Source organism: Aotus nancymaae, unplaced genomic scaffold (genome assembly GCF_030222135.1).
Source record: "Aotus nancymaae isolate 86718 unplaced genomic scaffold, 86718_ANA_hifiasm-v0.15.2.pri h1tg000012l, whole genome shotgun sequence".
Classification (NCBI taxonomy): Eukaryota; Metazoa; Chordata; class Mammalia; order Primates; family Aotidae; genus Aotus; species Aotus nancymaae.
In genome coordinates, this window is record NW_026988423.1 from 41,500,999 (window position 1) to 41,524,831 (window position 23,833).

At 45.0% G+C, this 23,833-nt stretch overlaps 2 protein-coding genes across 2 annotated transcripts in view; one reads left to right on the forward strand and one right to left on the reverse strand.

Annotated features, from left to right (window-relative positions):
• Window positions 1–21,438, forward strand: part of TMEM248 (transmembrane protein 248) — a 39,727-nt gene extending 18,289 nt beyond the window's left edge. Inside the window, exons 2-7 of the mRNA XM_012449095.2 lie at window positions 4,202–4,378; window positions 7,837–8,122; window positions 11,675–11,825; window positions 14,192–14,375; window positions 16,337–16,480; window positions 18,388–21,438. Coding sequence (XP_012304518.2) covers window positions 4,220–4,378; window positions 7,837–8,122; window positions 11,675–11,825; window positions 14,192–14,375; window positions 16,337–16,480; window positions 18,388–18,408 — 945 coding nt within the window. The 5' untranslated portion in view covers window positions 4,202–4,219 and the 3' untranslated portion in view covers window positions 18,409–21,438. The remainder of the gene's footprint in view (window positions 1–4,201; window positions 4,379–7,836; window positions 8,123–11,674; window positions 11,826–14,191; window positions 14,376–16,336; window positions 16,481–18,387) is intronic.
• On the reverse strand, window positions 6,150–6,497 carry LOC105714938 (small ribosomal subunit protein eS26-like). Its single transcript, XM_012449097.2, has one exon. The coding sequence runs from the start codon at window positions 6,495–6,497 to the stop codon at window positions 6,150–6,152; it is 348 nt and encodes a 115-aa protein (XP_012304520.2).
• Window positions 21,439–23,833: the final 2,395 nt, after the last annotated feature.

The window sequence follows — 23,833 nt, forward strand, 5'->3', positions numbered from 1 at the left end:
TATGATTGTACTGGGGTCTGTCTGTCTTTCCCTTTAGTTCTAATATTTGCTTTATGTATCTGGGTGCTCCAGTGTTGGGTACATATGTATTTATAATTGTTACATCATCTTGTTGAATTGACTTTTGACCTTCTTTGTCTCTTTTTATAGTTCTTGTCTTGAAATCTATTTAGTCTGATTAATTATAGCTACTTCCACTCTGCTCCTTTTTGGTTTCCATTTGCAAGGAATATCTTTTTCCATTTCTTTATTTTCATTTGATGTGCGTCTTCATAGGTGAGGTGTGTTTCTTGTAGATGGTTTGGTCTGGTTTTTTAATTCATTCAGCCAGTCTGTCTTTTGATTGGAGAGTTTAGTCCATTTACATTTAGTGTTGTTACTGATAAGTAAGGATTTGCTCCTGCCATTTTGTTACTTGTTTTTTGGTTGGTTTGTGGTCTTTTCTTCCCCCCCTCCCTCCTTCCCTCCTTCTGTCTGTCCATCCTTCCATCCATCTTTTAGTGAAGGTGATTTTTTTCTGGTGGTATGTTTTAATTTCTTTTTATTTTTTGTTTATCTGTTATATATTGGGCTTGCTTTATGGGGCAATGAAAACATTTGAAAATTGACTGGAGATTGTTGTTCAATTGGGTGAATATACCAAAAATCATTGATTTGTGTACTTTAAATGAGTGAATTGTATGGTATGTGAATTATTTCTTAATAATACCATTAGAAATACCAAAACCTTTTATATGGCAAAAGATACCATAAACCATATTAGAGAAAATCCAGACTTAGATTAATTATGTGTAACATATAAAACAAGGCTTCGTCAGGATGTTCCCAGAAAAAAAAAATAAATAATAAAATAAAAGTGTTAAAGGCTTAGTACCTGAAACACAAAATGAATTTCTAAATATCAATAAGAAATAGACAACACTGTATTAGTAAATTACTAGAGGATTCAGGCAGTTCGCTTAAGAATGGGCCTAAATGGCTGATTAAAAAAGTGAAAACATGCTGTTTCAGGGAGATACAATTTAAAACAGTAGAGATATAATTTCACATCTGTCATTTTGGATCAAATTAATATACCTTAGGAGATCAAGTGTTAGCATAAAGCTCATGAAATGGAGCAGGCTCCTTCATTGCTGGGGAAGTGTAAACTGGTTGGTCTCCTCAGAGAGTAGTCTGACAGTATCAAGTTCACAACGGGCCCTACTCTGTGACCTTGTAGTAGAGCCACTCTTGTACCTGTTGCAGTGCTCTTTGTGAGTGAAACAGTAACAGGAACCCAGCTGGGCCCCTCAGACTGGGATAACTCAACCACAGAACATTTGCATATATACAGCATTGAGATTCGGCAAACTAGATCAGCAGAGATCAACACAGATGTCAGAGAAACAGAATGTTGAGTGAAAATGCCATGGAAAATGATACATACAGATACCATCTCCCCCAGATTTTTAAATGCATAACAGTAATTGTATTGGTTTGTGTATACTCTTAGTACACAAAATGTGCATGGATAGTGGTACTTGCCAACGTAAGAACTGAGTTTGCTTCTGGGGAGCGGGGAAAGGATGCTACTTTCCATCTTAAGTCTCTCTAGTGAGGACAGATGTACACAGCCTGGCTTATTGCAGGTGGTTGATATTAGGTCTACCCTTTTTTTCTTTCTTTCTTTCTTTTGAGACTAGGTCTCACTCTGTCACCCAGGCTGAAGTACAGTGGGATGATCATGACTCACTGCAGCTTTGACCTCCTGGGGGCAAGCGTTCCTCCTGCCTCAGCCTCCTGAGTAGCTGGGATGACAGGCATGCACCCTATGCCCATCTGATTTTTAAATTTTTCATAGAGAGGCTGTCACTATTGCCCAGGCTGGTCTTGAACTCCTGGGCTCAAGCAATCCTCCCAGCTTGCTGGGCCTCCCTAAGTGCTGGGATTATAGGCATGAGCCACCGCACCTGGCTGTTGCTGTGGGTTTTTCAGACTGTTGATGCATCTTTTTGTCTCTAAAATTTAAACGCTGATACAAATGTTTTTTAAAAATTGCTTTTTGCTAATGTTGCAGTCTTCTCATAGTTGTAAGTGCTCCTGTGTGCCGGCTGCTGTTCTAGGGGCCAGGGGCCAGGGGCCAGGGGCCAGGGCTGCGGCTGTGAACAAGACAAGCAAAATCTCTGCTCTCATGGGGCTCACAAATTTGGGGTAACAGACAATAAACAAGTAGAAAACTAACTATGCTCTTGATTGACACTAAACAATGTGAAGGAAACAAAGCGGGCTGAACGTTATTGGGGAAGGCGTGCTCTGAGGAGCTGGCTATTCAACAGACTTGCTTTTTTTTTTTTTTTTTTTTTTAAATTGAGACAGAGTCTTACTCTGTCACTCAGGTTGGAGTGCAGTGGCGCGATCTTGGCTCACTACAACCTCCTCCTCCCGGTTTCAAGCGATTCTCTTGCCTCAGCCTCTCAAGTAGCTGGGATCAGTAGGTGTGCACCATGACACCCGGCTAATTTTTGTATTTTTAGTAGAGATGGGGTTTTGCCATGTTGGCCAGGCTGGTCTCAAACTCATAACCTCAAGTGATCCACCCGCCTCAGCCTCCCAAAGTGCTGGGATTACAAGCATAAGCCACCATGCCTAAACATAGACTTGCGTTTTAGGAAGAGAAAGCATGCAGAAATGTTGGGGAAAAGCATCCAGGCAAGTGAAAAAGCCTTCGGCTAGATCGTCGTAAAAAATGGCCAGAAGCATTAAATACTTAGGAATAATCTTAATAAAAGAAGTGCAACCTCAACACTGTGAAAACAGAAAACATTGCTAAAATAAAGAACCTAAATAAAAGGAAAGGCATCACAGGCTGTCAGACTAGCAAAGAACATTATTGAGAGAGCAGTACTCCCCAAACCGATCCGCAGATTGGGTGCAATTCCTGTCAGCCTCCCAGCTGCTTTCCTCGCAGAAATTGACCAGACCATCCTGAAGAATACTGAGGCCAGTGTGGCCAGAGCCCAGGAGGGAGGAGGAGTAAATGGCAATACAGTCAGGGAGACTGGCAGGGTTTCTGAGTCCTGAAACCCTGTGGGCCATGGCAGGGAGCTCTAGGTCTAGCCTTAGGAGGCTTTTAAGTAGGGCTGGGATGGCCATTAGCTCTATGACAGTGAACAGGACAGAATGTTCAGTCGAATTCAGCTTTTCAGTGGCAGGAAATGAGAGCGTCCTCAGTTTCTTTCTGTATGTGTTGTATTTGTGTCATATTACTGACCCACCTAAACCTTTTCTTAAGTGATATGGAAGTAACACAATTTATCATAGAATATTTGGAAGATTGAGTCTGGATATGGTGACTTAAACCTGTAATCCCAGAACTTTTAGGGAGGCTGAGGCAGGAGGATTGCTTAAGGCCAGGAGTTCAAGACCAGCCTGGGCAACATAGCAAGACCCCCCCCATCTCTTAATAAATTAGCAGGGTGTAGTGGTATGCACCTTTAATTCTAGCTACTTGGGAGGTTGAAGTGGGAGAATCACTTTAGCTCAGGAGTTCAGAGCTGCAGTGAGTTGTGATCGTACCACTGTACTCCAGCCTGGGTGACAGAGTGAGAAATCCTGTTTTTTTTTTGTTTGTTTGCTTGTTTGTTTATTTTTGAGATGGAGTCTCGCTCTGTCGCCCAGACTGGAGTGCAGTGGCATGATCAGCTCACTTGCAACCTCCGCCTCCCAGGTTGGAGCGATTCTTCTGCCTCAGCCTTCCGAGTAGCTGGGATTACAGGTCTGCACCACCACACCTGGCTAACTTTTGTATTTTTAGTAGAGATGGGGTTTCACCATGTTGGTCAGGCTGGTCTTGAATTCCTGACCTTGTGATCCGCCCACCTCAGCCTCCCAAAGTGCTGGGATTACAGGCGTGGCCACCACACCCTGCCCAGAGACCCTATTTTTAAAACAAACAAACGAAAATACCCACAAACAATATTTAGAAGATACAAACTGAAAGAGAATATGTGTCTTTCAGAACCCTACCGCTTTGAGGTAATGGCAGTTCACGTTTAGTGTTTTTCCTTCTCGTCTTTTCAATGAAGTTATAATCAGACATTTCTAAAATTCAGTAATGAGTGCCCCACCCAGCTCACCCCTCAACGCCATGAAAAGAAACAAAAGAATCATAGCTTTCCTTTTGGCAAGTCAGTCGATGAAGTTTCTGATGAATTTCTTTCAGGTGGAGCTGATCAGAATAATGTTTAGCATCAACCCCCTGGAGAACCTGAAGGTATACATCAGCAGTCGGCCTCCCCTGGTGGTCTTCATGATCAGCGTGAGCGCCATGGCCATAGCTTTCCTGACCCTGGGCTATTTCTTCAAAATCAAGGAAATTAAATCACCAGAAATGGCGGAGGTACAGTATGTTCTGACTTTTCCTGGGCTGGCTGGTCCTTGTGGAGTAGGGCAACACCCTGTGGCTTGCCATATAGCTTTCTTGGGTTTTTACCTTTCTCTCCTAGTGAGAAAGGTCAGTATTTATTCAGAATTTTCTGTTTTCCATCTCCCCAGGACTCACTTTGTTAGGAAATACCTGGATAAGTATTGTTCGATTTAAATAATGCTACTGGTTTCATATAGACTATTTCAGCAGTGAAACAGATGGATTTTGGAGAGTACATTTGTAAAATGATCTGTGTCAAAAAGCTAGAGAACTCACTTATTTGATATTCCATTTCAAATGGGTTCATTGCTGTTTTAGCAAAGTCAACATTTGGTATTTTGAAGCCACATATCATCATGGAGTTTTATCAGCTGTACTGATGGTTTTTTTAATCAGATAAGAAGGAATCCTAAAGAAATTCAAGAACAAGATCTAATTTCCAGATATATTCGTGTGTGTTTTTTTTGAGACAGAATCTCGCTCTGTCACCCAGTCTGGAGTGCAGTGGTGCAATCTCAGCTCACTGTAACCTCTACCTCCCGGGTTCAATCGATTCTCCTGCTTCAGCCTCCCAAATAGCGGGATTATAGGCACTTGCCACCACACCTGGCTGATTTTTGTCTTTTTAGTAGAGGCAGGGTTTTGCTATGTTGGCCAGGCTGGTCGCAAACGCTTGACCTCAGGTGATCTGCCTGCCTTGGCCTCCCAGAGTGTTGGGATTACAGGTGTGAGCCATCATATCCAGCTACAAGTGCTTTTTCACTGATACTTCTGTGGTTTCCCTTCCCCAGACAAAAAGAGAAAAGGTAAAAGGAAAAGGGAAGCTATCTATTTTCAGGGCTGGTAAGGGGTTTTGCTTTGGGGCCTAATTCCTGTCTTTTAATAGAGTCCTCGGGGGCCTTCTCTTGCTCTTTTTTCTTGCAGGGTTTGTTGGTGGGTGGAGGTGGGGTGGGACTGGTAGTGCGTCGTTGCCGCATTGCGTTTGCCTTGCCAGGAGAGGAGAGGGCTGCTCTGTGTAACTAAGATTGTAGCTTTCTCTTGTGCCCTAGGGCATTCTGAGTCTTAAGGGATCTTAGCAGGAGGCAGCCTATGCATATGAACGCTTTCTAGCACAGTTCATATAACAAGTTTTAACTGTTTCTACCAGAGAGTTTCTTACTAAGAGACATACTGGCTGGCTTAATTCTCCCTCTTTTCTGATCCTACCTGAATCTTTAAACTGCCCCCACATTAGGGCTGAAAATGAATATTCTATTTAGAACCAAAGCTCTGCTGTTTCTTTCCCACAGAGGTTGAGTCCATGTTCAGTGCTTGGCCAAGGCCAATGGTTACTATGCAGCCTGGATGATTAGCCCTTAATAATCCAAATTAGGCCTGGCATTGGCTTTAGCTGGCTATTCATTGTGGACTCCAGCTCTGTAGGAGCTCATTGCTGAGATGCTGCAGAGCTTTGGTTATGATTAATTTTGTGATTTTTATTTTCATATGAGAATCCTAGGCTGTAGGAAAGCCAGTGGTGTATGGGAAACATCTGGGGCTGTGAATCAGAGCTTAATGCTGATTCTACCTTGAACTAGAATTGGAGAGTCCCTAATTTGCCCTCGGCCTCAGTTTCTTCATGTCTTGGACTGTGAAGGACTGAGACTACAATGTTCATTTTCTTTTTTTTTTTTTTTTTTCCAAGTACAATTTCCATTTTATTTTTCTCCAGAGAATAGTTATCTTCAATCTTTTACTCAGCTCCTTACATGGGTTTTGGTGGAGGTGGTGGGGCAGCACCCGCAACTCTAAATCGGGGAGGGGGTGTTCGGTCCTTGTGGGCTTCACGAGATTGATTCCTGACTACTTTGTTGTGAATTGCGCAACTCACACAGTAATGTAGCTTCACATAGAGCTTGGGAAGTATATAGGCATCAAAGACGCTTGCTTCAGAAATATCCCTGACAGCTGTGGCCTCCACTATGTTTCGAATGACGAATTTCTTAATGGCCTTGTTCTTGGGTATGCATCGGGCACAGTTCGTGCAGCGAATAGGCTGAACATGGCTGCAGCCCTTTTTAGCACGACCATTGTTCCTTCTTTTCTTTGTCATCTTGGAAGCTCGCAGAGGAGAAAAAAGCAGAATGTTTATTTTCAACCCTAATGTACTAGAATGGTCAGCTGAGTTTGTAGATGTTAGAGAAAATGTAATTTGATAGATTCAGTTGCAGTCTTACTAAATGTCACATACAGTTAAACTGATGATGTGAGGGTAGACTTACTGGGTTGGGTAGGGGTTGCTCAAATGACTTTTTTTTTTTTTTTGAGATAGAGTATCATTCTGACACCCAGGCTGAGGCTGGAGTGCAATAGTGCAATCTCGGCTCACTGCAGCCTCCACCTCCGTTCCAGTGATTCTCGTGCTCAGCCTCCCAGGCAGCTGGGATTACAGGCAAGCGCCACCACACCTGGCTAATTTTTTTTTTTTTTTGAGACAGAGTCTTTCTCTGTCACCCAGGCTGGATTACAATGGCATGATCTCGGCTCACTGCAACCTCTTCCTCCTAGATTCAAACAATTCTCCTGCCTCAGCCTCCTGAGTAGGTGGGATTACAGGCATGTGCCACCATGCCCGGCTACTTTTTGTATTTGTAGTAGGGACAGGGGTTTCAACATCTTGGCTAGGCTGATCTTGAACTCCTGACCTCGTGATCCACCCACCTTGGCCTCCCAAAATGCTGGGATTACAAGTGTGAGCAGTCGAGCCTGGCCTAATATTTGTATTTTTGGTAGAGATGGGTTTTTACCATGTTGCTCAGGCTGGTCTCAAATTCATGATTTCAAATGATCTGCCTGCCTCAGCCTCCCACAGTGCTGGGATTATAGTTACCACACCTGTCCCCTTCTTTTTTGAAATTGTTGTTGCTCTAAGCTGTCATCAAATGTCCATAAGAAGAAGGGAAATGTCCCAAATGAGTATTGGTATTCACTGCTGTTTTGTGTTCTAGAGAAGGAGAGAGAGCAAGATGTATGAAATTGAACTTTTGGGAAATTATTTAAGGTGACCTTATTAAAAAAAAAAAGAATTGTAATTGCAAAATGAATTTGGATTAATGCTTCTATTCAAGCTTTCTCTTCAAGTTTGGTTCTGAGGCTAGATCATTTTCTCTAAGTGTAATATGCTGAGTTTTTAAAAAACGTTTTCTTGAATAATTGATTTGATTTCACAGTTTATTGAGTATCTTGTGCCAATGCAGAATTCACATTTTAGGTTATGAATATAAAAGTGATTAGGAAAGCCACAGCCTGTGAAGAGGGTGATGTCATGATCTTAAATGACCGGCTCTGAATTTCAGTTTTCTGATATGTTGTGGTGCCACACCAGCTCTCAACTGTGCAGTGGGAGACAGGCACTGCTTATGCTCGTTTCTCTTTATTTCACTTTCCCGAAGGATTGGAATACTTTTCTGCTACGGTTCAATGATTTGGACTTGTGTGTATCAGAGAACGAAACGCTAAAGCATCTCACAAACGACACCACAACTCCGGAAAGCACCATGACCAGCGGGCAGGCCCGAGCTTCCACCCAGTCCCCGCAGGCCCTGGAGGACTCAGGCCCGGTGAACATCTCAGTCACAATCACCCTCACCTTGGACCCACTGAAACCCTTCGGAGGGTATTCCCGGAACATCACCCATCTGTACTCAACAATCTTAGGGCATCAGATTGGACTTTCAGGTATGCGGTAGCCCCTCTCCATTTAGACTCCTCAGGCAACCACTGTGACCAAAAGGGGATGCACCGTGTATGCTTTTACTATGTTGTACTGTATTGTAGTCTTGCACATGTGTCTTTTTTTGTTGGGTTTGGACTATGTGAACCATTTCTACTACATCTTTACATAGTGAAGCACTTGGCTTGAAGTACCGTCTCCAAAGCCTGTAAGAACAAGAAACCGTGAAAACACTGTAAGGCCTAATATTTGCAAACTTGTAATTTTTAGTTAGGCTTATCCTGTTGGAGTTTTCATTGCTTACTTCATATCTTCTATTGCTATTAGTTTACAGATGTTTTCAGTGGCCATCGTTAGTCCAGCATTGTGCTAAACTGCTGGGAAGAACTAGAAAATGACTAAGATGGCTGGGTGCAGTGGTTCATGCATGGAATACCAGCACTTTGGGAGGCCAAGGCGGGTGGATTGCCTCAGCTCAGGAGTTCAAGACTAGCCTGGGCAACATGGTGAAACTCCATCACTACAAAAGTAGAAAAAATTAGCTGGGCATGCAGGCATAGTGCTGCATACTTGTAGTCCCAGCTATTCAGGAGGCTGAGGAGTGAGAATTGCTTGAATCCTAGAGGTGGAGGTTGCAGTGAACTGAGATCATGCCACTGCACTCCAGCCTGGGTGACAGAGCGAGACTCTGTCTCAAGAAAAAAGAAAAGAACATGCCTAAGATGGGCCCGGTGTGGTGGCTCATGCCTGTAATCCCAGCACTTTGGGAGGCCAAGGCCAGTGGATCACTTGAGATCAGGAGTTTGAGACCAGTCTGGCCAAAATGGTGAAACCCCATCTCTACTAAAAATACAAAAACATTAGCTGGACATGATGGCGGGCACCTGTGATCCCAGCTACTTGGGAGGCAGAGGCGGGAGAATCACTTGAATCCTGGAGGTGGAGCCTGCAGTGAGCCAGGATTACGCCACTGCACTCCAGTCTGGGCAACAAAGTGAGGCTTTGCTTAAAAAAAAAAAGCCTAAGATTTGGTCTCTTCCCTTTGGAATTTTGGGGTTATGGAAGAGACAAAAGAGTTAATATTTATCAAGCACTTATAATAGTTCCTGCCACAAAGGAGATGCTATATAAGTGCTTGATAAGGGATGTGAAAAATATACACTTATGAAACGTGGAGCACTGCCCTTTGACCAGTACTAAACCCATGATAGACTATAAGTGACTCAGGAGAAGGGCTAGAAGGCAATGGAAGCTGGAATAATCAGGAAAGGCTTCATACAGGAGGCCTGGGCCTTGGAAGAATAACCTTTGGTTCTTTGGTTACCAGAAGGCTTTTTAAAAAATTCTTTGGCTGGGTGCAGTGGCTCATACCTGTAATCTCAGCACATCAGGCTGAGGCAGGAGAATCGCATGAGCTCAGATGTTGAAAACCAGGCTGGGGCTATAACAAACACCTATCTTTATGAAAAATTAGGAAAATTAGCCAGGCATTGTGGCATGCACCTGTAGTCCCAGATACTTGCAAGGCTTAGGTGAGAGGATTACTTGAACCTGGGAGGTCGAGGCTACATTGAGCTAAGATTTACCACTGCATTCCAGCCTGGGCAATAGAGTGAGACCCTGTCTCAGAAAAAAAGCGAGAAACAAATAAAAAGTTCTTGAAGGAATTTAAGTGCCCACCAGCCACCTATTGGCTGTTAGAGGTGAGAATATTCCCATGATAATCAAGGTGTGGATAACTTCTGGGTTTTCCATATAGCAAATGGACCTATTTCTTATAGCAGGTCATTAGGACACCTTTGGGTTTTTAAAAAAAAAATTTTATTATTATTGTTATTTTGAGACTGAGCCTCACTCTCGCCCAGGCTGGAGTGCAGTGGCACAATCTTGGCTCACTGCCACCTCCGTCTCCCAGGTTCAAGTGACTCTTCTCCCTCAGCCTCCTGAGTAGTTGGGATTGCATGCTTGTGGCACCACGCCCAGCTAGTTTTGTATTTTTAGTGTGGACAGGATTTTACCATGTTGGCCAGGCTGGTCTTGAACTCCTGACTTCAAATGATCCGCCTGCCTTGGCCTCCCAAAATGCTGAGATTTCAGGCATGAGCCACTATACCCAGCTGGGTTTTTTATTTTAATTTGTAAAATTTTTTTTTTTGAGACAGGGTCTTGATCTGTCCCCAGGCTAGAGTGCAGTGGTGTGATCATAGCTCACTGCAGCTTCAAACTCCTGGGCTCAAGTGATCCTCCTGCCTCAACCGCCCTAGTAGCTGGGACGACAGTTGTGCACTAACACACCTGGCTGATTTTAAAAAAATTTTTATAGAGACAAGGTCTTGCTGTGGTGTTCAGGCGGGTTATGAATTCCCAGCCGCAAGCAATCCTCCTGCCTCGGCCTTCTAAAGTCAAAGGACTGGGACTGCAGATGTGAACCACTGCCTGGCATACTGTTGGCTTTAGTTTAAACTTTATCACTTGCCTTTCTTAACGCTGAAACCCTCTGACCTCTGTTTGATCATGTGTGAAAGGACAAGGGCCATACTTCTTTGGTCATGTTCATGGGAGAGTAGTAAATTTTTTTTTTTTTTTTTTTTGAGACGGAGTTTCGCTCTTGTTACCCTGGCTGGAGTGCAATGGCGCGATCTCGGCTCACCGCAACCTCTGCCTCCTGGGTTCAGGCAGTTCTCCTGCCTCAGCCTCCTGAGTAGCTGGGATTACAGGCACGCGCCACCATGCCCAGCTAATTTTTTGTATTTTTAGTAGAGACGGGGTTTCACCATGTTGACCAGGATGGTCTCGATCTTCTGACCTCATGAACCACCCGCCTCGGCCTCCCAAAGTGCTGGGATTACAGGCTTGAGCCACCGTACCCGGCCGGAGAGTAGTAAATTTTAAGTGAAATAATGCATATAGGAGGCCAGGTGCTCCATGCCTATAATCTCAGCATTTTGGGAGGCCAAGGCGGGTGGATTACCTGAGGTTGGGAGTTCAAAACTAGCCTGGCCAACATGGTTAAACCCCGTCCCTACTAAAAATACAAAATTAGCCAGGCATGGTGGCACATGGCCTGTAATCCAAGCTACTTGGGAGGCTGAGGCAAGAGAATCACTTGAACATGGGAGACGAAGGGTGAGGTGAGCCGAGATGATTCCATTGCGCTCCAGCCTGGGCAACAAGAGCAAAACTCCATCTCAAAAAAAAGGAAGAAATAGTACATATAAGAGGTTTTTGAAAATGGTTAGATAGCTGTGCAGAAACAGTGGGGATAATTCATCCAGCCTGAGCTTTTCACCTTGGATCTGCCTAAGGTCTGACTTGGCGTCTCCAGGCCATGACTGGAAAGCAGACACCTCCTTTGCTGCTTCATGGCTCTGCTAGTTGAGCAGGCTTCATGGTTAGGGTCAGGACTGCTCTTGCTCCTCAGATCCCACAAAGGCGGATGCCTGGGCTGCTAGATGATTCCTGTGTGAGTTTGATTTCAGAATTTATTGAAATCCTAGAGAATAACAAATATGTGGATTTTGTCTTTAAGTACCAAAAAACTGATTTCTCTTTCATAGGCAGGGAAGCCCACGAGGAGATAAACATCACCTTCACCCTGCCTACAGCATGGAGCTCGGACGACTGCGCCCTCCACGGTCACTGTGAGCAGGTGGTATTCACAACCTGCATGACCCTCACTGCCAGCCCTGGGGTGTTCCCCGTCACTGTGTAAGTGTTCCCAGCTCCCGGTGAAGAATGCATGTGGTGAGCTCCACTTGCCGTAAGTACGGCTGGGCTGCTTCTCCAGTAAATTCTCATGACTGCTCGCTTCACATTTCTTTATAAAATTGTCTCTACTCAGACCTCTCTAACGGATAATTTAATTTGGAAATCTAAAGCTAGAACTTCCGCATATAAAATCAGAAAGTTGGTGCCCCTTGAGGCAGTAAAAGCACCTGGTTGTTGTTGGCATTCATGGGCTGCCTTTCCTGCAGGAGTAGAAGCAGCAGGTCACAGAAGAGAGGCTCACCATGGCCAGGTATGGTGGCCCAGGCTCCCTGCACTGTGGGAGGCTGAGGGGAGGAGGCTCACCTAAGCCCCCAAGTTCAAGACCAGCCTGGACAACATAGTGAGACCCTGTCTCTATTTAAATATTTTAAAAAGAAAAGAGGCTCTCCGAAGGTAAAGGTTTTCAGCCAGCTGGGATGGCTTATACCTGTAATACCAGCACTTTGGGAAGCCAAGGTTGGCAGATCACTTGAGGTCAGGAGCTCAACACCAGCCTGACCAATATGGTGAAACCCTATCTCTACTAAAAATACAAAAATTAGCCAAATGTGGTGGCACATGTCTGTAGTCCCAGCTACTTGGGATGATAAAGCAGGAGAATCTCTTGAACCTAGGAAGCAGAGGTTGCAGTGAGCTGAGATCATGCCACTCTGTACTCCAGCCTGGGTGACAGCAAGACTCCATCTCAAAAAAATAAATAAATAAAATAAAGATAAAAGTTTTGTTCATCTCCATTATCCAGAAAGATTGATTATAGTTTATCTTGATTTTAGTTTTAAATCAAGTATAAATCAAAACTTTTTTTCCATTAAGCAATTACTAATTTTAAAATGTAACATTTTAAGTAATCTCCCATTAAACAATTACTTTAATTACGAATTTGAAAATTAGTTTTAAAATCGAGTATAAATTGAACTTTATTTTCCATTAAACATTTATGGTTTTTGAAGCGTTTGCTTCAGTTTTTTCTTCTTTTTTTTTTTTGAGCAACATTAAGTGAGCAGCTTTGCCTTTTAGGGTTTGTTTTTTTTTTTTGTGGTGGGGAGGTTTCTCTTTTCTCTGTAAAGGAGATATTTATCTATAAATAAATAGGTAAAATACATAAGATACAGCCTATTTAAAAGAATTCTATGGTTAATCCTTTTTAAATAAGAATTATTCTGGGATTTGTTTATTTTGGACATTTGGAGGTTTGTAGGCCACGAGCAGATTAAGTTAAACATTGTGTTACAGTAACTGATACAGAATTTTGTAGGTAAAGCTTCCAGGTGTAACTAAGTGATATGCTTTGGGCTGGGCACAATGGCTCACACCTGTAATCCCAGCACTTTTGGAGGCTGAGATGGACGGATCACTTGAGGTCAGGAGTTCAAGACCAGCCTCGCCAAAATGGTGAAACCCTGTCTTTACTAAAAATACAAAGATCAGCTAGATGTGGTGGCAGGCGCCTGTAATCCCAGCTACTTGAGAGGCTGAGGCAGGAGAATCACTTCAGCTTGGGAGGTGGAGGTTTCAGTCAGCTGAGGTCACACCAGTTTGGGCAACAGAGTGAGACGCTGTCTCGAAAAAAAAAGATGATATGGTTTGGTTGTGTCCCCACCCAAATCTACATGGGTAGATTTGGGAACTACAATTCAAAATAATCCCCATGTGTCATGAGAGGGATCCAGTGGGAGGTAATTGAATTATGGGGGTGGTTACCCCCATGCTGCTGTTGTCGTAGTAGAGAATGAGTTTTCACAAGAGCTGATGGTTTTAGAAGGGGTTTTCCCCTTTTATTCCGCACTTCTCCTTGCTGCCGCCATGTGAAGAAGGATGTGTTTGCTTCCCCTTCTGCCCTGATTGTAAGTTTCCTGAGGTTTCCCCAACCATGCTGAACTGTGAGTCAGTTAAGCTTCTTTCCTTTATGAATCACCCAGTCCCGGATGTGTCTTTATTAGCAGCGTAAGAACAGACTAATATACTAAGAGTTTAACTAATTTGAGGAGATAGGTGTAAAAGGGGCTTATGTCCATTGCATCCCCTGTGAGAGGACTATAGGCTGAATTCTGAAAGCAAAAATTCAACACCCAGACTCCTAAATGTCAGGCACCTATTTCTTTTTCTGTTATGTGTTCATTTCTGTTAAAAGACCCTCAAACTAAAATATAATGGTATTTATCTCAAAGAAGCATGAGCATGTAAGTTACATTTCTCCTTTCCACACGTGTTGCCGTGCTCACTGTTTTGCCAGCTGCTGTGGGGGTGACACAGGCAAATGACTCAGGCCACTGAGCATGTGTCTTTCCTCCTCCTCTTCCCTACAGACAGCCACCGCACTGTGTTCCCGACACGTACAGCAACGCCACACTCTGGTACAAGATCTTCACAACTGCCAGAGATGCCAACACAAAATACGCTCAAGATTACAATCCTTTCTGGTGTTATAAGGGGGCCATTGGAAAAGTCTATCATGCTTTAAATCCCAAGCTTACAGTGATTGTTCCAGATGTAAGTGAGAAAACCGTGTGTGTGTGTGTGTGTGTGTGTGTGTGTACGTGCGCGCATGGGCACATACGTGCGCATGTGCTGCAACTGTTGGTGTAGGTCCTGCTGATTTCCCTGGGTAAGCGTATCCTCTGCCACTGTAGATTTCCAGCTGGGTTGGGACACTTGGCCTGGTGCGTGCTTGGAAAAACATGCCACCCATTGGTTAAGGAAAATCTGGTTCTTCTCTTCGTTTTCTCTGTTGTTTGGCAGCAGTTATTTCTTCAGCAACTGCCTAACCCCTGGGGGTTGCGAGGAATGCTTGTATTAATACTGTCTTAGAGGGATGTTCACAGATATCCATAGAAGACTATCTAGTTAGTCTCAGTGTGAACAAGAAATAGTGCTGCTTGGAGTTCTGAAAGGTAGAAGTGAGTAGAAGGAGATGAATCTTCAGCTAGAGAGTGAGGCCTGAATAGGATGAGGCAAGGAGAAGAAAACACCTATTTTGTCTAGCAGCTATGCACTAGCTCAGCTTCCTACTTAGACTTGAGCCTACTTTTTTTCTTAGAGACAGGATCTTGCTCTGTCGCCCAGATTGGGGTCTAGTGGCGCATTCATAGCTCACTGCAGCTTCAGATTCTGGGCTCAGGCTTCCCGAGTAGCTAGGACTACAGGTGCATGTCACCATGCCGGGATAATTTTAAAATTTTTTGTAGAGATGGGGTCTTGCTATATTGCCCAGGCTGGTCTTGAATCCCTGGCCTCAAGTGATCCTCCTGCCTTGGCCTACCAAGTGGCTGGGTTGACAGGTGTGAGCCACCACACCTGGCCCAAGCCTACTTTTTAATTTTTTTCTAAATGAGGTCTTGCTGTGTTGCCCAGGCCGGATTGCAGTGGAACAATCTCGGTTCACTGCAACCTCCACCTCCTGGGTTGAAGCAATTCTCCTGCCTCAGCCTCCCAAGTAGCTGGGATTACAGGCACCTGCCACCACACCAAGCTAATTTTTGTATTTTGAGTAGAGGTAAGGCTTCACCGTATTGGCCAGGTTGGTCTTGAACTCCTGACCTCAGGTGAGCCTCCCACCTCCACCTCCCAAAGTGCTGAGATTACAGGCATGAGCCATTGCGCCTGGGCTTTGCCCTTCTCAGAGGCTTATTTGTAGGCCAGCATCCTGCAGGAGGCAGCCATGGAGGTCAGGCTGGATGGCGGGCTGAGGTGCTTCATGCCTGGCTGAGGGCAATCCCTGCCTGTGTTTGGGCCATGGGGACTTGGTAAAGCAATGTGCTGAGAAGACTGGGCTGCCCCACTATGTGGTAAATGAGTGGGGGCGGAGCCCAGGCTGACCTGAGACCTGGAGATATGAGAGGGAAAAGGAATGGAAGTGTGTCTGGGGTCTCTCCAGTAACTCGCAGGGCCTGGGGATTGACTGCATGTGGGAGGTCAAAGGGCAGTGAATCAAAGATGACGTCAGCATTTTCATCCAGGGACTTAGAGAAGTAGGGAAATGCAGGAGCAAGGAGGAGACCCTGAGGAGAGGTGAGGTGCTAAGGCCTTCCTGGTGGGGGCATAGCCAGGAGTTAGGAATGCAGCCTCGGCTGTCAGCCATGCAACCCGAGGGCAATTCCATGATGAGGATGTGTCCAGAAAGGGCTTAAAGATGGAGTCTCTGCAGCCTTTGCAGAGGAGGAGGCTTGCTGGAGGGGCAGGGTTCAGGCAGTGTGGAGGTGCAGAAGGCAGGGCAGACAAGAGCGCTAGGAAGGAATGGTTGCTCTGTACCAGGGATTGCTTGGAAACACCATGTCTTCGCTTAATGAGATCCAACTTTGGTAATTTAGGAGCCAGAAGGAGAAACCTCCTCTCCCAGCTTGAGAATAAAAGTGGCAAGTCTGGAGTTTGTAAAGCCTGTCTCTTAAAACCCAGCATTAAAACCTTTCAGTCACTCAGAGCACATTTCTGATTTTTTTCTCTTCTTTCTTTAGGATGACCGTTCATTAATAAATTTGCATCTTATGCATACCAGTTACTTCCTCTTTGTGATGGTGATAACGATGTTTTGCTATGCTGTTATCAAGGGCAGACCCAGCAAATTGCGTCAGAGCAATCCTGAATTTTGTCCTGAGAAGGTGAGCAGTGGATAGGGTCCAGGCTAGCATTTTGCTAGAGGTCTCTGTATATAGAAAGTCCCAGTTATCTTTACTCCATTTATTGTGGGTGGCACCTTTCATCCAAAGAAATGACAGTCATCCCTCAGTATCCTAGGAGGATTGGTTCCAGGACCCTGGTGGATACTGAAATTCATGAATGCCCAAATCCCTTCTGGGGGTACATTATTTGCATATGACCTCTGCACATCCTCTGTAACTTTAAATCATCCCTAGATTACTTTTTTTTTTTTGAGACGGAGTTTTACTCTGTCACCTAGGCTGGAGTGCAGTGGCATGATCTCCATTCACTGCAACCTCCGCCTCCCAAGCTCAAGTGATTGTCCTGCCTCAGTCTCCCGAGTAGCTGGGATTACAGGCATGTGCCACCATGCTCAGCTAAGTTTATATTTTTAGTAGAGACAGGGTTTCACTATGTTGGCCAGGCTAGTCTCGAACTCCGGACGTCAAGTGATCCACCTGCCTCAGCCTCCCAAAGTGTTGGGATCACAGGTGTGAGCCACTGTGCCCACCTTCTAGGTTACTTACAATACCTAATACAGTGTAAATGCTATGTAAATCGTTGTTACAGTGTATTTTTAAAACTTGTATTATTTTTATTGTTGTATTCTTACGTTATGGTTTTTTTCTTTTGAGTAGTTTTGCTTTTTTTAGGTTTTTTGTTTTTTTTTTTTTGAGATAGAGATTCACTTTTGTCCAGGCTGGAGTGCAATGGCACGATCTCGACTTACTACAACCTCTGCCTCCTGGCTTCAAGCAATTCTCCTGCCTCAGCCTCCCAAGGAGCTGGGATTACAGGCATGTGCCACCATGCCCAGCTAATTTTGTATTTTTAGTAGAGACAGGGTTTCTCCATGTTGGTCGAGCTGGTCTCAAACTCCCGACCTCAGGTGATCTGCGCACCTCAGCCTCCCAAAATGCTGGGATTACAGTTGTGAGCCACCGCGCCCGGCTTTATTTTATTTATTTATTTATTTTTGAGACAGGGTCGAGCTCTGTCACCCAGGCTGGAATGGAGTGGTACGATCGTGGCTCACAATGCAATCATAGCTCACTGCAGCCTTGACCTCCCAGGCTCAGGCAGTCCTCAGCTTCCCAAGTAGCTGGGACTATAAGCATCAGCACACCTGGCTAATTTTTGTAGTTTTTGAAAGAACCACTGCCAAGTCACTCCCTTTAATAGCAATGATGGCTTGGGTAATGATTAAAAATCCAACACCATAATTTAGGCTGAGGGTAAAGACACTTCTCATGAAGACAGAAACCACAGCTGGCCTTCTATAACTGTGGGTTCCACATCCACAGATTGAACCAAAAATACACAAAAGAGGGCTGGGCATGGTGGCTCATGCCTGTAATCTCAGTACTTTGGGAGGCCAAAGTAGGTCGATCACTTGAGCCCAGGATTTCAAGACCAGCTTGGGCAACATAGTGAGACCCCATCTCTACTAAAAGTCAAAAAATTAGCCTGGTGTGGTGGTGCGTGCCTGTATTTCCAGCTACTGGGGAGGCTAAGGTGGGAGGATTGCTTGAGCCCAGGAGTTGGAAACTGTAGTAACCTATGACTGTGCCACTGCACCTCAGCCTGGACGACAGAGTGAGACCCTGTCTCAAAAAGAAAAAACAAAAAAACCAGTTCATTCTGTCTCTGCACAGTGGTTCCAGATGGGCTGCATCTTGCAGGAGACTGGGATTTCTAGTCATTTCTTCCTAGGTCAGATTTTCTTCTTAGGGGTTTGATTACTTCCCTGCCTGGTCGGTATGTGCCATCAGTGTCGCGCCCTGGTCTTTGGGTAGGCGCTGGAACCCTGGGCTGAGTTACCTGGGCTTCCCTCTTTGACTGGTTTCCCTGGCTTGCTCTTTTCCAGGTGGCTTTGGCTGAAGCCTAATCCCACAGCTCCTGTTTTCTGAGAGAGACTGAGAGAACCATAATCCTTGCCTGCTGAACCCAGCCTGGGCCTGGACGCTCTGTGAATACATTATCTTGCGATGTTGGGTTATTCCAGCCAAAGACATTTCAAGTGCCTGTAACTGATTTGTACATATTTATAAAAATCTATTCAGAAATTGGTCCAATGATGCACGTGCTTTGCACTGGGTGCAGCCAGAGCCCTTCATCCCTGCCCTGGACTTGAGACCTGGTGATTGTGTCCACGCATCTCTAGAGAAGGATTCCTGGGTCTAGCTGCGTGGGAGCTGGTCATGACGTTTTCACCAAGGTCATGGGCGTGTTGCATTGCTGGTGGGGTTGAAGTTTGCTTTGGTTCTTGTTTCAGTCGGATATGTAGAGAACGTTTGAAACAGTCTGCACCTTTGATATGATACTGCATTTCCAAAGCCACCAATCCATTTTGTGGATTTTATGTGTCTGTGGCTTAATAATCATAGTAACAACAATAATACCTTTTTCTCCATTTTGCTTGCAAGGAAACATACCTAAGTTTTTTTTTTTTTCTTTTCAAAGAAAAAATAAAATAGTCACATTTTAATATTACGCTAGTTAGGACAGACTTGTGCTTTTATCCTGAGTAGAAAGTTAAATGTTTAAGTCACGTACATGGTAAAGATCTAAGATTCATTTTCCACAAGGATGACAAGGAACCTGGTCTCGTTGAAGTTGGCACAGAAGGTTCTACTGTCTTTTCGTCCACTCTTGCCCCTCCCTTCTGTTACCAGAGTTAATGCAGCCTCTTCACTCAAAAGGGCTTCAAAATGTAAGTGGCTCTCGAGTTAGAGTGACCATTCACTGTTCTGCTTTCTGGAATGCAGGTGACAGTATGGAAAGAAAGAATGATGATTCGGTCTAATAGTAAAGGGTTTCTTTTTTTCTTTTTCTTTTTTTTTTTAAGAGTGGGTGTATTTTCTCCTTTTTGTTTTGCTTTTATTTTTATGCAACTAACATCTTTAGAAAGAAAGCAGCTAGTAGATTAGTAACATGAAAACGATGCCTATGAAATTTGAAGGAATGCAGTTCTGATTTGCCATTTATCAGAGAAGACCAAAAGCACTTTTCTTATAATTTTTTTTCTTGTTTTTCTTTTGTTTTGTTTTTTGAGGCAAGGTCTTGCTCTGTCTGCTGGGCTGGGGTGCAGTGGTGCAGTCACAGCTCACTGCAGCCTTCAACTCCAGGGCTCAAGCAATCCTCCCACTTTAGCCTCCTGAGTAGCTGGGACTACAGGCGTGTGCCATCATGCCTGGCTAATATTTAAATTTTTTGTAGAGACAGGGTCTCACTCTGTTGTCCAGGCTCGTCTGGAACTTCTGGCTTCAATGATCCTCTCACCTCGACCTCCCAAAATTCTGGGATTCCAGACATCGGCCACCGAGCTCAGCCCTCTTAAAACATTTTGTTTCATTGTCTAGTTCCTCTTGTCTCTTTTTCCTTCTAATCCTTATTCATTTAAGCAGAATTATTCATTATCTTTTCCAGTCCTTTCTTGTTAGTTGTGTTCTTACCGTTTTTCTTATTAACTTTTTGCCTTAATAGCTCATTGTCGTTAATGACTTCTTTGTTCTCCCAGGCAGTGTTAGAACAGAAGGGCAGTTAAAACCTTGGACATGACCATCAGTACTTCCTTTCCTTAACTCTAGGTTTGTAGTCTGTTCTAAATCAGAATTAGTTCCTGCAGTCTGAAATATATTGGCCTAGAACCTTTTATCCTAGGCATTTTTGAATGGAAAACAGTTACGGGCTTTTATTGAAGATTGTTAAAATAATCACTGTAGTAACTTGATATGTTAGTATTCCTTTTTTTCCTTTTAGGATGTTTCAAGCACAGTAATTGTACTGTCTGTCCAGTTTCTTTGTATGATACGAGTTGCTTACATGATGCATGGCTAAGTTGTTAATTTAGTTTTCTCCTTAGAGACTTTGAGACCCTTAGGAGACAATATTGAGAAAGAGCCACGTGGCTTGGCTCTAGAAACGGCATTATCATTAGGACTGTCAGATTCTAGATTAAGCTGCTGTTGAATTAGTAAAATCCCAATGAAGCAGAGTTACAGGGATAGATTTATAGCTGGCAGAGCAGTATCAAAGGAGACAGTGAAAAAGCCAATTTCACTGGTTGGCTCAATCCAGCTTGTTGCTAATGTTAGTTACCCTTGTTTTAATGACAGGGAGTGACTGGAATCTGTAGCCAGGGGAGGAGCGACACTGTTAGGTGTGAGGAAAGGAAGTGCCAAAAATGCCTGGACAGACGGCTTGTCCCAAGGCCAGGACACACACTTTAAAATCCAACATTCACCTCAGCAAGTGATTCTCAAAGATCTTACAGAAACGCAGAGTCAATCAGGTTTGTAAAGGAAGGCTGTGGGGAGCGAAGAGGCCTGGGGGCTTGGGTGAAGAGGCTTAGGACCTCAAGAGACTCCCACCGAGTCTCAGGAAGCTCAGGGGCTTCATCTGTCAACATCTGGGCACTTCCCAGGCTCAGCACTCAGCCGGAGTTTGCTGGTGGACCTCAGGATTCCAAGAGTACGACAGATGGGGTGCGCTTGCCTGCTGTTCAGGGCAGCCGCACGCGGGTGTACCGGCTCACCCTCAGGCGTCTCAGACTGGAGGGCCAGCAAAAGGTCAGCAACTTACTCCTAAAATGATTGTTTCAGATCATATTGATCTCTTTCCTTTTTCCTTTTGTCCTTTCACTGTATGACTTGAATCAGTTTTGATTCTCTTCGTGTTTCTTGTTGTCAGGCACCTGCCATGTCTGTTGCGTTTTCCTCGGCAGCGTGTAGGGCTTCAGCTTCCTGGGTTTTCACCCTCCTGCAGGCACTGTGGGGTCCTGAGGGCCAATGGGCCCATTTCACCTCTTGCTGCATGATGGTCAGTAGCTGATCTGTTACGGCATTCACTTCCAGGTTAATTTTCCGTGTTTGAAGTATGTGCATATGTGCTTTACAGAATAAAACATCTGAATTTATTTGCTGTGTGTCCTCTTCCTCCAGCCAGATGGGGTTTTTTTTTTTTTTTTTGAGACAGAGTCTCGCTGTATCACCAGGCTGGAGTGCAGTGGCGCGATCCCGGCTCACTGCAACTTCCGTTTTCCGGTTTCAGGCAATTCTCCTGCTTCAGCCTCCCGAGTAGCTGGGACTACAGGCATGTACCACCACGCCCAGCTAATTTTTTTTACTTTTAATAGAGATGGGGTTTCACCATTTTGGCCAGGATCGTCTCGATCTCCTGACCTTGTGATCTGCCCACCTCGGCCTCCCAAAGTGCTGGGATTACAGGCGTCAGCCACCGTGCCAGGCCCAGATGGGGGTTTTCTAATGGAATAACATGTGCAGTCAGCAGCTGAGGGTTTTTTGCAAGCTGCTCCTTTGAAATGTCACCTGTCATCTGGAGGAGGGGTGGGCATTGTTTCCAATGAAGGCGGCCTCACCAAGCACATTTGTCTTCCCCCGAGAGTAGAGAACCCCCTGTAGCTTGCTAGACCAACAAGAACTGCTTGCAGACCTGACCCTAACCCTACCCAAGGAAGAAAGTAATAAATACCAGCAGGGAGCACTGAATAGATGTGGGAGTTCCAGGATACCCTTCTCCGTGACATAAGCCTGCGTGCCCAGCCTCAGGCTCCCAGCTTGCTCCGCGGGCTCCTGTTGCAGAGCTCCAACCCGCCCTAGACCTCCTTTGCCAAGACAGAGCATCCTCTGCAGTTTCCATAGCTAAAGGGAGATGGCGTTCACTAACGCGAATCCTTCCCCTGTTCCGTAGCCAGAGGCTGCGTGTCCCTTCCCTTCTCTCCCCAGCAGGCGCCGGGCTGGCAAGATCAGTCTCATGGTTGAGGAAGGTGCTACTCAGTAAGCTGTTTGTTCTTTCCGCTTCCACCTCTCCCTGCCCTCTGCCTGGAACAGATGAACTCTGCTTGGAGCCCGGCTTGGACTCATGTTTGTGTGCAGTGATTTACCTCCATCCCAGTACAGAGTACGCCTGGGAGGAGAAGAGCTCACGTCTCCCTGCTGTCGTAGCCTGGTAAAACCTGACACGTGCCAGGTTCTCAAGTCAGGTCAGTTTTTGCTTTGAAACCATTTCATTTTCCCAGTAGGCCCCCTGTGCTTCCATTTCCCTCATACTCATGGATGTGCAAGGATTCCCCCAAAAGGTAGAATGAATGCACAGACCACAGCACTCTGGAGTCTAGTCAAGGAGTTTAGTTGCTGTCTCAAAGAAACATACCTCTGCCCAGAATTTGAGACCAGTCTGGCCAACGTAGTGAAACCCCATCTCTACTGAAAATACAAAAATTAGCTGGGCTATAGGTGCCTACCTATAGTCCCAGCTACTCAGGAGGCTGAGGCAGGAGAATCATTTGAACCCGGGAGGCAGACGTTGCAGTGAGCTGAGATCGCGCCACTGTACTCCAGCCTGAGGGACAGAGCAAGACTTCATCTACAAAATAAAAATTAAAAAACAAGCATATCCCTGCCCATTTGAGAGCCCATATTCTTTCCAGCTATGAAGACCACACACACACGATAGTTGATGATGGGGGAACTAGGGCGGTTTGAAAAATTGCAGGAAGAGGCTGGCGTGGTGCTCACACCTGGAATCCCAGCACTTGGGGAGGCCAAGGTGGGAAGATCACTTGAGCTAAGTAGTTTGAGACCACCCTGGGCCGCCCCGGCTGTACAAAAATACAAAAATTAGCCAGGCATGGTGGTGGCATGTGACTAGTCCCAGCTACTTGGGAGGCTGAAGTGGGAGGACCACTTGAACCTGGGAAGTCAAGGCTGCAGTGAGTTGTGATCACACCCCTGCACTCCAGCATGGGCAACAGAGTGCGACCCTGTCTCAAAAAAAAAAAAAAGAAAGAAAAAAAACATTGCTAGAAGAGTTGGGAGTGTTTTTTGGTAGAGATGCAGTTTCAAAGGCTGTTCTCAAATTCTGGTTTTTAGTTTTATTTTTCCGAGACAGAGTCTGTCGCCCAGGCTGGAGTGCAGTGGTGCGATCTTGGCTCACTGCAACCTCCGCATCCCAGGTTCAAGTGATTCTTATGCTTCAGCCTCTTGAGTAGCCGGGATTACAGGCGTGCACCATCACGCCGGCTAATTTTTTGTATTTTTAGTAGAGATGGGGGTTTCTCCATTGTTGGCCAGGCTGGCCTTGAACTCCTGACCTCAATGACCCTCCTGCCTCAGCCTCCCAAAGTGCTGGGATTACAGACATGAGCTGCCACACCTGGCCAGGAATTTTGTCTTTTTAGGAAGTTGCAGTCTCTCCCGTTTTCAGAACCTTGGAGGCTGACAACTGGCAATCACATTGAGCAGACCTTCATTTTTAAGCAGAAGACAAAATTGTTCTCATTAATCTTGAGA

What these genes read in the sequence shown, in the direction of transcription:
- LOC105714938 (XM_012449097.2), bottom strand. Translation starts at nt 6,497, where the DNA reads ATGACAAAGAAAAGAAGGAACAATGGTCGTGCTAAAAAGGGCTGCAGC.